This window comes from Triturus cristatus, chromosome 7, assembly GCF_964204655.1.
Source record: "Triturus cristatus chromosome 7, aTriCri1.1, whole genome shotgun sequence".
Taxonomy (NCBI): Eukaryota; Metazoa; Chordata; class Amphibia; order Caudata; family Salamandridae; genus Triturus; species Triturus cristatus.
This window is the reverse complement of record NC_140590.1, coordinates 858,868,446-858,883,707: the sequence shown is the minus strand read 5'-3', so window position 1 is coordinate 858,883,707 and position 15,262 is coordinate 858,868,446. Positions and strand designations below refer to the sequence as shown.

Here is a 15,262-nt window from a genome sequence, read left to right as displayed (position 1 = left end):
CCTTAGTGATGCTGAATGTATTTGCATTACAGACTTAAACCTGAAAACCCCACTCGCTTCTAATTACTGTGCATGACTATACATGGCAAGCACATGGGTGTGTGCTAAGCCTCTGCTTCTTCCCCCAAAAATTCGCTCCTCTTTTCCATCTACTGCAACTGTGAAATCACCAGAGCAAGACGCAATAAATTTCTGCCTATAATTCTTCTATGCACACAGAGTCATGTTTTCACATTAGTGCCAAAACGAAATTTCTTTGCCAATTTGAAAGCACACTTACTGCTCTTTTTTTTTCGGGCCAAGTGAAAATCTCTTTTTACACTTTGAAATCACTTTTACAGACTGACACATTCTGAAACCTTTTTTTTAAATTTATTTAAATGCACATGTCCAAGCTGTTTTTTTTTTTCAGACCACCACCGTGTGTATTCTCTGTGACTGCCTACACTCCAGCAGGGGCAACCAGCCTTAGTGATGCTGAATGTATTTGCATTACAGACTTAAACCTGAAAACCCCACTCGCTTCTAATTACTGTGCATGACTATACATGGCAAGCACATGGGTGTGTGCTAAGCCTCTGCTTCTTCCCCCAAAAATTCGCTCCTCTTTTCCATCTACTGCAACTGTGAAATCACCAGAGCAAGACGCAATAAATTTCTGCCTATAATTCTTCTATGCACACAGAGTCATGTTTTCACATTAGTGCCAAAACGAAATTTCTTTGCCAATTTGAAAGCACACTTACTGCTCTTTTTTTTTTGGGCCAAGTGAAAATCTCTTTTTACACTTTGAAATCACTTTTACAGACTGACACATTCTGAAACCTTTTTTTTAAATTTATTTAAATGCACATGTCCAAGCTGTTTTTTTTTCAGACCACCACCGTGTGTATTCTCTGTGACTGCCTACACTCCAGCAGGGGCAACCAGCCTTAGTGATGCTGAATGTATTTGCATTACAGACTTAAACCTGAAAACCCCACTCGCTTCTAATTACTGTGCATGACTATACATGGCAAGCACATGGGTGTGTGCTAAGCCTCTGCTTCTTCCCCCAAAAATTTGCTCCTCTTTTCCATCTACTGCAACTGTGAAATCACCAGAGCAAGACGCAATAAATTTCTGCCTATAATTCTTCTATGGACACAGAGTCATGTTTTCACATTAGTGCCAAAACGAAATTTCTTTGCCAATTTGAAAGCACACTTACTGCTCTTTTTTTTTTGGGCCAAGTGAAAATCTCTTTTTACACTTTGAAATCACTTTTACAGACTGACACATTCTGAAACCTTTTTTTTAAATTTATTTAAATGCACATGTCCAAGCTGTTTTTTTTTCAGACCACCACCGTGTGTATTCTCTGTGACTGCCTACACTCCAGCAGGGGCAACCAGCCTTAGTGATGCTGAATGTATTTGCATTACAGACTTAAACCTGAAAACCCCACTCGCTTCTAATTACTGTGCATGACTATACATGGCAAGCACATGGGTGTGTGCTAAGCCTCTGCTTCTTCCCCCAAAAATTCGCTCCTCTTTTCCATCTACTGCAACTGTGAAATCACCAGAGCAAGACGCAATAAATTTCTGCCTATAATTCTTCTATGCACACAGAGTCATGTTTTCACATTAGTGCCAAAACGAAATTTCTTTGCCAATTTGAAAGCACACTTACTGCTCTTTTTTTTTTGGGCCAAGTGAAAATCTCTTTTTACACTTTGAAATCACTTTTACAGACTGACACATTCTGAAACCTTTTTTTTAAATTTATTTAAATGCACATGTCCAAGCTGTTTTTTTTTCAGACCACCACCGTGTGTATTCTCTGTGACTGCCTACACTCCAGCAGGGGCAACCAGCCTTAGTGATGCTGAATGTATTTGCATTACAGACTTAAACCTGAAAACCCCACTCGCTTCTAATTACTGTGCATGACTATACATGGCAAGCACATGGGTGTGTGCTAAGCCTCTGCTTCTTCCCCCAAAAATTCGCTCCTCTTTTCCATCTACTGCAACTGTGAAATCACCAGAGCAAGACGCAATAAATTTCTGCCTATAATTCTTCTATGCACACAGAGTCATGTTTTCACATTAGTCCCAAAACGAAATTTCTTTGCCAATTTGAAAGCACACTTACTGCTCTTTTTTTTTCGGGCCAAGTGAAAATCTCTTTTACAGACTGACACATTATGAATCCACCATGTGTAACTACAACAAAAACAATTCCCATTTCTATTATTCATTTCTTAAGTTACCACATACATCCCCTCTCAAACTGTAAACTCACCTTTAAAATTAGTTAGTTGTGAAAGAAATGTGTCACTCAAACAGCAGATTATCAGAGCCAGGATCTCTGTTGTGTTCACCTCTCTCCTCTCAGCAGAACCAGATAATGGCAAACTTTCCCTCTATTTTTCCACACATATACATGTAAGTTTCAAATCTCAGTGCTTCCCCCTTTTTTTCAAATGTAATGACACATTTCTATTGGTTGAAAACCAACCCTTTTCCAAAAGTACCCTGCCCCCAACTTGACTTCTGCCTAGTACCCTTCCCCCAACTTGACTTCTGCCTGCTACCATAGCAACAGCTCATGGAACACTGCTGTGTGCAGTTAGGTCAGAAGTTCGACACACAATGTTTCAATTCCACAGAGCAAGAGTGCTTGACTTTTCAATCCTAACTGCAAATCCATAGTACTGTTCTTTGGTTACACATTTTTTTGTACCAATACAAAACATGCTTCTATTAATTTTCACATACAGCCTAGTTTTTTTTCTAGAATGGTATGAAACAGCCAATCAGTTCTTTTTGTTTTGTAAAAAATATGTATGCCTCCATTTCCAAACTGTCTTTCTTTTCATATTGCCATTCTACTGAAAGACACCTCCTGAGTGCATCCAGTTCTCCTTTGAAGATGTTCACAGTGTGGATTGTAGGGCACAGCTATGTCTTCTGGAGTGAAAAGTTTGCAGAGAAAACAGATATGGTGAGAGACCTTGCTTTGCCAAATGTAGACATTAAATGGATTGGTCAGAGAGGGTTAAAGTGGCACCAATTGATGCCATTGGTGAAATCCTTCATGCAAATCCAACACCCTGACCTCATAATAGTGCACTGTGGTGGCAATGACCTAGGCACTTTGACTGGGGTAGGTCTGGAAATGCTTATGAAGGACACCTTTGCACAACTGTTTACACTTTTCCCTAAAACTGCCTTTGTGTTTTCCAACATATGCCAAAGGCAAAAATGGAACTGGTCCAATCATTTCTGTCCACAGATTGACAAAGCAAGAAAGCACGTCAACAAATCTGTTTCTGCTTTCCTCCGTGACTATGGTATGGGTGCCATTTACCACAACAACTTGCGTTACGACATGCAAGACATTTATAGAGGAGATGGTGTGCACTTCAATGATGAAGGGAACAGAGTCTTCCTCTTGAACCTTAGACTCTGCATCGGTACTTACTTGTAGGTACCACTAAAAAAATGACTCCATAAACACAACAGCTCTTTTTAGAGCTCCCTAATTTCTAAACTCTTAAATCTGATTTTCATTTATTTATTATTTTTTTTTTTACCATACGCTTACCGTAAGCTTACCGTACGCGTACCCCGTGATTTTTTTAAAAATCAATAAATGTTTTTTTTGTACTTTTCTGTCCTTCTTTGACCCCCTCACAAATGTAAGGGGGTCTGTAACTCTCCTCATTGCCCCCTTTCCTTGTTTTCACTCTTTTTTTTCAGAGTGAAATACACAAAATGGCGGCCGCCGCTTCCTGGTTTCGGCCGATTCGAATGTTTACTAAGATCTAAGAGCCAATCAGAATCGCGCTCGCGCACGCCACCGTACGCTTACCGTAAGCGTACGGTAAGCGTACCGTAAGCTGGCTCAGATATATATATTGATTTAAAGGCTATTTTCTCAGAATCTACTGAACAGATTTACACCAAACCTACAAAAGGCACTTCCTTGACCTAGGGACTACCTCTCTGCCAAATTTCTAGTAATTCTGTTCAGCCGTTCGGGCTGTAGCTCGTTCTAAAGGTCCTATGGAAAAATGCATGGGAAAAACGCGTTTTGGGACCCCCCTTTTATCTCAGCCCCCGCTTGACGGATCCCCCCGAGACTTTCAGGGTAGGAGCGGAGCGTAGCGCCCCACCTATTTTGAGAAATTCGCGAGGATTCGTCGACCGGCGCCAAAGTTATTCAAAATAGAATGTTGAGGTTTTCCTATGGAAACGTGGTCCTAACTATAACTACCTACTGGCGACCGCCAGTAGGTAATACACATCAAATGCTGAATCCTTGTAGCCTCAGACCCAGAAATCACAAACACGGACCAGGTTCCTTTGTGCAAATTTATTCGCTTCTTCGCAGACTTGTCGCCATAACGTTTCGGCTCCCCTAGAGCCTTGTTCACATGACGATATATATACCTTCGCAGGAAATGTTACAATAATTTGGAGCTATTCCACCCAACCTTTGCACTACCCTCCTACGCACCACCTTTTAAAAGGAGCTCAAAATCCTATTCAAAACAGACTTTGGCTAAGGTAATGGTTGCTTATTCTATTTAAAAGACACTTTTGCTAAGACCCTGACTGCTTCAGCTCATTCCCATCCTGAAGTTCCTTTACCCTATTTATCATCGTTTTGCTTATATGTTTAGATTTATACTTGACTTCTGTTAAAACCCCTACTCTCTTTTAAAACCCTGCCGTTCTCCTGGGCCATATTCGCGCTACATAAAATCGCACATAAATTCTCAGCTGCCACTCTAACAATCCTACTGTTTGCTCCCTTGTCCGTCTTCCATGTTTTTAGTTTGAGATCTTTCTTGCACTTCATGGGAGGGAAGCGGACCAGGTCTCCTGGCCCATTTCTCTGGGTCACCAGAGTCCATTAGAGTGATGATAATACCAGGGCTTGCGAAACTAGCGTATTCTGTTCTTCGTCTGGATCTTTAAAGGGATGGCTTCCCACCTTAAGCATGCCATATTTTGATCATTATTAAATATAAGACTTAGAACCTTAGAAACTGAGGTTTTGAAGTGCTATAACCATCCAGTTTAGTTATTACTGATGAATTTGTCAACTTAAACAGGCCGGAGGTGTTCATGATTGCAGTTGTTTTTACCCCGCTGTGACACCTGGTCTTGCTGGATTGCTTCTTGTCTCGGTATCTTGTCATTATAACTGTATTACAAAAATCATTGGTACCATTTGCTGTCCTTGAGACTGGAATTCATTGGAAGCAGAAATATATAAAGATGACTGGCGCCGCTTTGATATCTTCTACAACGGCTTTGAGATGCTACTGAGAAGCACCAATGCCTCATGGGCCAGTCCATTGCTGGGATTGACGTGTGGAAGATCCCATCACAGGCCAATAAACACAGGCGTGCAGCACTGGGGAAGAGACACCACCCCCAAGTATGGAGCCTTGCCCCACAGGGATGGGACCTCCCAGGAACGGAGACCACCTCTGCTGGCTGAGAGGCGAGGAGATCTGGGGACCGCATATTACTTCTCTGGCGCAGGAGCTCCGAGAGCTAGCCTGTCTATAGTCCTTCAATCAGGGGTTTATAAAGCGCGCTACTCACCCGTGAGGGTCTCAATGCCTTAAGGGTGCTTGGTCTCCCACAACCCCAGAGATCTCCTGTTCATGCACACACAATAGCCCCAACATGAAGACCCATGGGTCTCACTGTATGTTCTGTTACTGAATGCTTCGCTGAGCATTGAGGTCTCATTTCCCCATATGCCAAAGTAGGTGGGGATGTTACTTGAGTGATTGATATCAACTTTTTATTTTCCAATTACGAGACTAACCGAGGTAAATGTCCACATGCCTTGGGTTGTAGGTGGTGTAGCTGTCTGTAATTATCAGTAAACTGATTTAAACCATAAATATGGCTGCCGAAAGGTACACCCAGAAGAAAGGAAGCTTTGAAACTGTAACCTGCCAGTGTCTGAAATGGAGGAGTGGTATGTGCTCTCTGTCCTGTTCTGTCCCATCTTCAGTGGTGCCAGCTGCTGCCACAAACCTCTACCCACCTAGGCTGGGTACCGTGATACAACAGGACACCCTGCCCTCGAATGTGTATTTCACCTGCCTGCCAGCACCCTATGGCTAGGCCTGACTAATCACTTAATCTCGATATGCCTGACATGTATAGAAGGGAAAACAATCGAGTTCTGCCGACCCGTACCTGGTAGACATCAGCTCTGATCGCTTGTCAGTGCTGACCCGACTTGTCTGCGCTGTATTAATACAGTGCACAAACATTTGAATTAAACCAGGGCATTACTCTGTGTGATGGCAAACTTGGGCCTTGTGCTCTCCAGCTTACTCTAATGCAGACTGAAGAAAGGTAAGAAGCTGGAGAGGCTGTGGTGGTGGACCATACACATACTGTTCTGGAGGATATAGCGCTATCTGAATAAAGGGCCCTGGCAAAACCTATGGACCCACCCTGCCTAGCGCCACGAAGTGGAGGCCCGTGACGTTGGTGCCCCATTGTCCCTTAACTCTACTAATGCCAGAGCAGATGGTAAGTGCACATGTTCAGGCATTAGCTGGCACAGATAAAGAGCAAAGCTTGGCAGGGCTGTGGCTGATTAGAGGTTAACAGGACCGCGCCGTTGATTGGTCCTTGGATTGTGAAGGGCGTTTGTTGGTGGGCATGAGCAGATGTCGGGCATCAGCGTCTGGGCTTCATCAGCTGTTCGGGGAAGCTTAGGGTAGCTCCAGCAGAGACAGGTCTGCAGACATCTCCACTTAGAGGGGCTGGAGGCTGTATGTGGTCATTCCCGTCTTGGGGCAAAATAGCGCCCGCCATCTGCCTTCTCGCGGCACCTGCATCTGTGACTCCTCTGAAAATGGGTCACGCAGTCACAGGTTTAGTTGACGCTAGATGCATGGGACTGCTTATCGCGCCTCTCTCGACCATTTATCCAAACACGCATTTCTGTGCACGACGATTGCTAGGCCTTGGGTTGTCATCGATCCTCTGCAGCCAGCGTGGTATTAATTCCTCCAATTCATAGCAGTGATGAAACGATCACAAAATAGTGCACGTGCGCCTTTCTCAATGCGTTGATCCGTCCCAGACACACATGCAAGCCACTTTCATCCTGTCTCTTCTGAATGTGCAGTGCTTTATGGGTGTGTGTATATGAGCCCCCCAAGATTGACACTGGTTGAAGGTCAAGGATGGAGCGCGCTGAAAGCAGTCGTGCATTTACGGCATCTACCTTGCAGCGCCATCTGTTTCCAATTAACAAGTGCGTCGCGGGCACGATAATTGGAAACAGATGGCAAAGCTGCTCGCTCCCGCAAGGTGGATGCCGTACATGCACGAGCGCTCATTAGAAACAGTGCAGTACATGCACTAGTTTTCCAAAAAGTGCTGACCGATTACAAGAGGTCACTCCTAAGCAGCGCTTGCGCACTGATTAGGCGAGACCTAACAAACTTGCTGATGCTAGTGCCGATGTCCCAGGGTGGTTTCACACCTCTTAATGGACTTCGTCCAGTTCAAAGCCTCTCGAAAATAAGCTGGAAAATCACCATTTACAGTGGTTTTCCGATTTTTTCCCTGCTAATGTGACCATGTGTTGGGAGCCGTGATCGTGTGTCACACTGTGGCACCATGTGAGTTGGCAGGTATGCTAGGAGATGAAAAACTTACCCAAGGTACAGTGGTGCTGGAACAATTTTAGTGTGGGGATGTTGCCAGAAGGACGGTGAAAGATCCAAGCTTCATACAAAAAACAAGTGTAGCAATGTGCAATGCCCATTCAGCAGGAGAGTGGGAAGGGTGTGGCGTGTAGCTCAGTAGCGGCCCGTGATGGGAGTGCTGCCGGGCGCTGACGTGGAATGCATACACAGAAAAACTAGATGGCCTTTTGGGTGCTGTCCGTAATATGACAGATTCGACCCAAAACAATTAATACTTTGATCCAATTATTTAATCATTCCATTTTTTCTAACAATGATTTTTGTTTAGTTCACAAAAAGTACTACAATGAAAGACAAAGGGCGACACTTCACAATTTATACTATTTACAAAAACACATTAATGAAACACATCATTTAAAAAATGAATCATTTAAGTACAAATCGACATTTACCCTATTACATTAACACATTTAACAGACCTACACCAACTTAAGACATTAACAAATATAAATGTATACATACCTGCCAGTCATGGGCTGAATATAGCAAGGGGGACCCAAATGATGTTAAGTTGGGGTGCCCCCCTCCAACGGGGATTTTTTGTTCTTAGCAACGGAATATAACCTAATCGCTTCAGTTGCTAATTATTTCTACAACTTGGTCCCCTTTTGGAGATATTTGATGCCAACGCGTTTCGAACCCCTTATTATTCAAAGGGCCTCTCTTCAGGGCTGTGACTGTATTCCTGTAAGTTTTAAGTGAAGATTCAATGGCTTTCAGAGTATCCTGGTGTTGAAAGCTGGTTGTAAAACATGTTTAACGCCCATGGAAGCTTGTTGGCAGAAACACAACCAGCCTAGCAGAACGCTAATTCCAACTCTCAAAGTGTGTTTGCATAACACGTGGGTGCCATGCGGAACTTTCTGTAATGTCAAGGGCATTCAAGGCTAAACAAGAAGGAGCTCACGAAGGTAGCGGCCTCCTCACTATAGCGATGCAGCGCGCACAACGAAATTAGTTTTGTTTGTTTGTGTACTTACCTCTGTGCTGCCGTATTCTGCAGTTTACTACCCCCCTCACCCCCCCCCACGTCAGCACCTGGCAGCAACCATGTGCCGCTACCGTTGTAGCTGATGGTGCATTTTGGAGCACTGGTGAGGTAACGCTCTGTCATTTGCAGACAGCACATTTTCCAATGAAATGGTCACTAAATTTGCATAGACATGCCGTTTTACTGGTAAAAATAAATAGCACAAAAACGATTATGTGCAGTTTCAGTGAATATTTTTCATTTGCTCATCACCAAGTAAAGTGTCTTAATTTCTTTTGATCCTATTAAAATGTTTGTCTCCATTTGCAGAAATACAAAAAAGTTCTTCATTTTTGCCTTCCTAATTGTTTATATAATTTGAAATGTATCTAGTTCTTTTCCCAATTTTTAAATGTTGTGGTGTGTTAGAAAGAAATGACACGCTACTGTCTTTCCTTTCCTTGAATGTTCCTCAGCAGGATTGTCACCAAGATCATTTTTACAACATTTTCTCACTTTGCAGTCAGAGAAATATGCGTACCCTCCAGTTTCCGAATAAGCAGCAATTTGTCAGAAGATATAGCCTGATATTTGACCTTTGTCTTTGAACGAACAGCAAATGTGACAGGATAGACCGAAAAAGTAAAGGCATTATTATTGCTCATTCACCCTCTGAACTCCAGCATTATTATTTCTGGGGGTGCTGAAGCACCCCCAGCACCCCTGCTTACTGCAGCTTCTACAGATCAGAACGCCACAGAAATCACAGGGTATTGTCACTGGATTTGCGTAGCATGCGACTAGGTGTTTCTTCGAGAATAGGAAGGGATGGGTTTTCTCTGAATGCTGATGTGCATAGACATACTGTTGTAGAGTTAAGGTCAATTACTGAGAAACATCTGTACCGCTGTTGACCTGTTAGGCTTAGTGGTTCATAGGCATTAATGGTTGGTGGAATATCCTTTTGTGGAGACCTATCTGGCGGTATTTGCAGTGCATCTGACAGTGGTCATGAACATGACTTGTACCCTGAAGGGTTGTTGGGGAGGTTCAGAGGGTAGCACTGAGTCAGTCTCCTTTGTTCATTTCTGTGTCCATTTGGCAGCTGTGATTTGTCTTGTTTGCGCAATGCGCATGTGGTGTTTGAGTGCATCTATATTTGGCATTTATTACTGAGCTAATAGCAATGGCATGTTGCTCTCGGTATCAACCAGTGCATAGGCAAATATTGTGGGTCCTTCAAAGTACTCTCAGGAGATAGTCTGATCTTTTGATGATGATGCTTACTTGGGTCTTTAAGTACAGGCTACCTGTTGGTTTTGGAGAGAGTTGCAGTGAACAAGGAAGAGGATCTCTGTTTTAGAGCAGTTTAGTTTGAGTCTGCAATGTCCCACCCAAAGTTAGACACTTCATTGCTACATGGAAGCTTCAGGTTTTCTTCAGAAGAGGAGAAAGGTTTAAAGGCAAGGAAAAAACATAAGGGTCTGTTGTATCAAAATAATCAGCCCCCCCCCGAAATGTTTCTTTCATATTTTTGGTTAGTGTTTGCAAATGCTCTACTAACCAAAGTACATTTTGTTGATTGTCGATAGACTATTTGCTTTAAAGGAACAAAAAGCTTCAACTATTATAAACTTCGTTGAAATTCCATTAAAATGCAAAGGTTATAAATACAGTTGGGCAGATGTTTTAATTTTTGCTTTAGTCATTTTTTAAGAACAACATGCTTACATTTATTTTATGACTTTCTCCAATTACATCAATTTTCAATACATAGGATAGGTGCCAATGATGATATAGTAAGCACATTGGTGAGAACCTGCCAATCGCCCCCTGGTGCTTGCTTACTTGCTTTTCTTCTAAGGGTGTCTTATACCTGCACTCTATATTTTTCTCGGCACCAGACTTTTCTTGTTGTTGCTTTTACAGTTTACACATACAGGGATGTTTTTTTTGGATATACACTAGAGACAGCACTATCTTAGATATAGATGAAATGGACCCTGAAAACCTGTATAAAAAGGATTCGACTGAAGGTTCCATTGCTGCTACAGGAAGCTGCACATCGCTGTCACTCCCGTCCCGCTTGGTAACCCTGCCAGGGCTCGTACAATGATGCCTGGTTTTCTGCCCCATCCGCCGTCCAATAACATGTTTCAGTCCAGGCGGATGCTGACTTGTACTTTGGAAAGCTCACCTCATTTTTCAGTGGCTATATCCCGCCAGCTGCCCAGTACCATCTTTCAATCCAGACCGTGATTCTATTGCGTCCTCAGCCCACCTCACTGACGCCGACCTGTACTTTGTACTACTGACCACATATGCTTGATATGTGTATCCACAGTCAATATTCATAGCAGCTGGCTCTACTTTGACCAGTGCTTGCCTTGGTTCCTCTCTCTTACCAGGACTCATCCCATGGTGGATTGCACTCCTCCACAGGCATTTTTGTCTCAGTCATACAAATTTAAGTCCTAATGATGATCCTCAGATTGTAATGAGAGATCGAAACGGCGTTGACATAGAGTACCATGACTGAGTCGTCAAGCCCTGTTTATAAGTGGGCCGTAATTTTCAAGTCCCTGTGTAAGCCCCTGTTTGTGTAGAGATCAAAATTCCAAGTTGTGTGGTATAGTGTATGTGGTAATTACCCAGTGCATGAAATTTGTTACATTTCGGTAAGTCAAACGTGTTGGTATTTAACTAGGGAAAAGTGTATAGAATTTACCATACTATGTGGATTTTGGTGCAGTAAGCACCAAAATCCACGTTATTCTCCAAAAACTTTTGATAGGTGTTATTTATCACACCCACTAAATAGCGTACCCTGGAGTATAGTTATTTATGATGTGCGAAAAATACCATATTGATTCCGACAAACTCAAAATAAGGGCCTAATTGCCTTACATGGAAATGGAATACAAAAAATATGTTTTTCTAAAATCAATAGCACAAAATACGGCAACATTTTTCTTTTATGGGGACGTGTATTCCGAAATATTGACTCACTATTTCTGAAACTGAAAGCTGTATTCGTTGTACACATTATTAAAACACTGTGAAAAAATAATACTTAAGTTAATGAAGAGAAAGAGACATGTTAACCTGCTTTTATCTGTGTAACCGTGACACATTCCAGATGCATGGGTTAGAAGGATACACACTTTATTTGGCAACATTGTAATAGCTTTTTAGAATGTAAAATTTGACATTGATTTGAAAAATGTAGTATCGTTCTAACTGTTACATGTTTTACAATTTTAGAACCTGAAGGTGGAGAAGTTTCCCCCCCAGTGGGAGCCGGTGTGAACAGTAACAGCTGGACCTTCAAATATGGACCTGGAAACCAAAAACAACCAGGGCCAATTATCCCGCCTGACTTTCCTGACAATTTCATTATCCCAGGGTCTCCCGCCATAATTTCCATTCGACAGGACCAGCCATCCAGCCAAGCCGCTGACAAAGGTAACTTCATAACTTTTGGAAAGAAAGAGGAGACGAAGAAGAAGAAGAAAAAGAAGAAGGGAACCACCAAGACAACTGACAAAAAGGAAAAAGGAAACAGCACTACTGACAACAGTGACCAGTGAAGGGAAATTCAGTTACCAGATTTTTTTTGTAATGATGGCCGATATTTCCTATGTAGCAAATCCCAACTTCTTCCTACTCTTAGTACAGCTCACCTGTACACATATTTATACAATAAGACCAGGACATTTGCTATGTATGTCTATGTTCTAAACGGGTTCTTTTGTCTTTAAAGGTATGTTGAGCCTGGTGCCAGCCATTTTCCTTCACTTTATTATTAGCATCAAAAATAAAGCTAACAGTTTTGCTACCACTGCAGCAAAAGGGACGCATATTCAAGGGATGTTGGGATCGCCATATTTTGATTGTGCTATCCTGTCACTATTTTAGACGTGGGGCGTGTGTATGTTTGACCGGTTCGTGTTTGGTTTGGTTTTATAAGAAGGAGATTGTATCCAACTGGAAATTTATTCTGGGTAGGATAAGTGTATGAAAATCAGAGAGCAAATGTGATATGTAAACTCTAAAAAGCGATAAACTAATGAGCATGATGCTCGAAGTATCTTGGCGTTTGGTGGGCAGATATATCAGGATGTGGGAGTGATACATTTTTTCCAAAATTTTCGTTAATATATTTTAATATGTTGAAGCATAGGCAAGAAACAAGTTAAACTCTTTAGTAGGTGTGTTTTAACATGCTGCCAATGGCCTGGTGCTCTTATAGCGCATTAACATAGGGCTGTTGCCAAATAGAAATGTGCTGAAGCTAAACAAAAACAAAATGGTGACTGATGTCAAGTAAGATATTTCCTTGGTGTATAAGGGGTGGCCTGTCCGCCAATAATTGTGACAGGATGTGGTATGTTTACCTTTTAACTTCTAAACTTATGTAACATTTAAATGTAGTATGCCTTTGTAAAGATCAGGTATCTCCCTCAACGTATGTAACCCCAGGGGAGACAACTGATGCCTAAGATACGCGTTCATTAGTGAGGAGAGAGAGAGAGAGAGAGTAATTTCAATACACACATGCTGTCCCACTGAATCCAACAGACACACCTCTACAGCCATTACAATGTATACTTGCTGCTATAAAAGTGCTTTAGAAAAATTGCCTGAAACATCTGTATTATATCAACCACCTGCCAATCACACCTTTGTCCTGTGTAGTCACAAAGTGGCTGCCGTTTGCATGTATTACTAATAATAACAAGAACCACATGTTTGCATTTATCTGCACTTTGAGTACACAAGATCTTGATAAATGGCATTTAATTGTTACAAGTGCAGGATAAGCAGTACTTCCCGTACACATCATACAATCTACTAACGTTCTAACTATGTGCAGTATCCTTGTGTCACCTCCCCACAGTCCCTTTCGGTTTCATTTTAATTTTTTATGAGAATATGAACTGTTGACCCTACTAACACATTATGTGGAAATAAAGTATGTATGCTCTATGCTCTTATGAAACCCCAAACATATTTATTCTGTGCTCGTGTATGTGAATGCAATTGCAACTATTACCCATAGTTGTCTTTAAGCTTTATTGTTGAATGTAAAATTCATATTGCATTTCCTTTTTGTACACTTGTGAAAAAGTGGAGTAGTGTTGATTTTTTAAATCACTGTTTATTAATTTTTGTTTATGAAACACACAGTAAAATATCTTTTTAAAACAATAAATCTGCGGATTGAAGTCGTTTATTAATTGATTTTGGCTTTTTCCTCGAAAAAGAAAGAAGTGCAATTAAGTTGATAGAAGCTACTTTACTGCATTGCACCTCTATCAAATCTCGACTACAGAGAAATATATATATCTCTTTCAACAAACTGTCTGCAGCTGGCGCGCTCGTTACTAGCGGGTGCCGGTGTCGAGATCAGACGAACCTCGAATTTCTCTGTCACACCAAGGATTACACCGCACTCCAGGACACAGCAGGTTTAGTGAAGTTTGTTTATTTAAGCATATAATCGCTACCAAACACCACCACCAACGTTTCGAGCAAGAGATGCTCTTTATCACGGTTAAGTGAGTCCTTTGTCTATTTCACCCTTAAATAGTGTTCATTGACTAGCCAGGCATTATGGGATCTGTAGTTTTCGAAATCAAAGTTATTCTTTTGTTTCAGTTTCAAGATTTTTTGCAGATTTATAGCATGATTTTCAATGGCATGATTTGCGTCTCTAGTCCCCAATTTATTAATTCTAAAGTAGATTAATCATACGTTTTTATAGTTCTAGTACCAATGTTAATTACAGTATGGAGATCAATAGACCAATGTTATTATGGGGATTCAAGCCATTGGAATCAGAGATGTACATGCAATTCTTCATCCCCATTAAGACCAAATGGGGTTTTCGTTCTGAAACGAATGATGAGGCGTGATTCTAGTTGTCTCAATTTCAGTGTACGATTTCCTCCTCTTTCATTCATAGGCATTGTAGCTATGCCAAAATACCGGATATTTTCCCAATTCGTTTTGTGTTGTATGTGGAGATGTTTGGAGATTGCATATGTCAGATCTTTGTTGTGGATAGCTCGTAAATGTTCCAATATTCTTTTCTTTAATGGACATATCGTACTTCCAATGTATCTCATTCCGCATGTACATTTGATCATGTATACCACATACGTTGTTTCACATGTGATTCTGTCCGTGATGTGAAACATCTTACCCCTGAAGTCTTCAATACTGTAAATTGATTTCCCAATTTTGCACACCTTACATTTACCACAGTGGATAAATCCTTTTTGTTTCGCAGCCAACCATGTAGCTTGCTGTGTGGTTGTAAAGTGGCTATTTACCAGTGTGTCCTTCAGAGATGTGGCTTTATGAAAGGTTATGTGTGGTCCATCTCCAATTGAATTGCCGATATCCAGATCTTTTTGTAAAATATTCCAGTATTTTTGCAGAATTTTTCTGATCTTAAAGCTTTCTCTACTGTATGTAGTAATGAGTCTGATGGAATCGTCTGTTGGTTTTTTGTTTTTATTAATCAACGTTTCTTCT

The 15,262-nt window shown here is 41.5% G+C and overlaps 1 protein-coding gene across 10 annotated transcripts in view; it reads left to right on the top strand.

Annotated features, from left to right (window-relative positions):
• LOC146810747 (protocadherin alpha-C2-like) overlaps positions 1-13,934 on the top strand; it is an 839,920-nt gene extending 825,986 nt beyond the window's left edge. For all 10 annotated transcript variants that reach the window (XM_085617796.1, XM_085617791.1, XM_085617794.1 and 7 more), the window contains exon 4: positions 11,984-13,934. In XM_085617796.1, the coding sequence (XP_085473922.1) occupies positions 11,984-12,309 (326 nt within the window). In that variant the 3' untranslated portion in view covers positions 12,310-13,934. The remainder of the gene's footprint in view (positions 1-11,983) is intronic.
• The last annotated feature ends 1,328 nt before the right edge of the window (positions 13,935-15,262 follow it).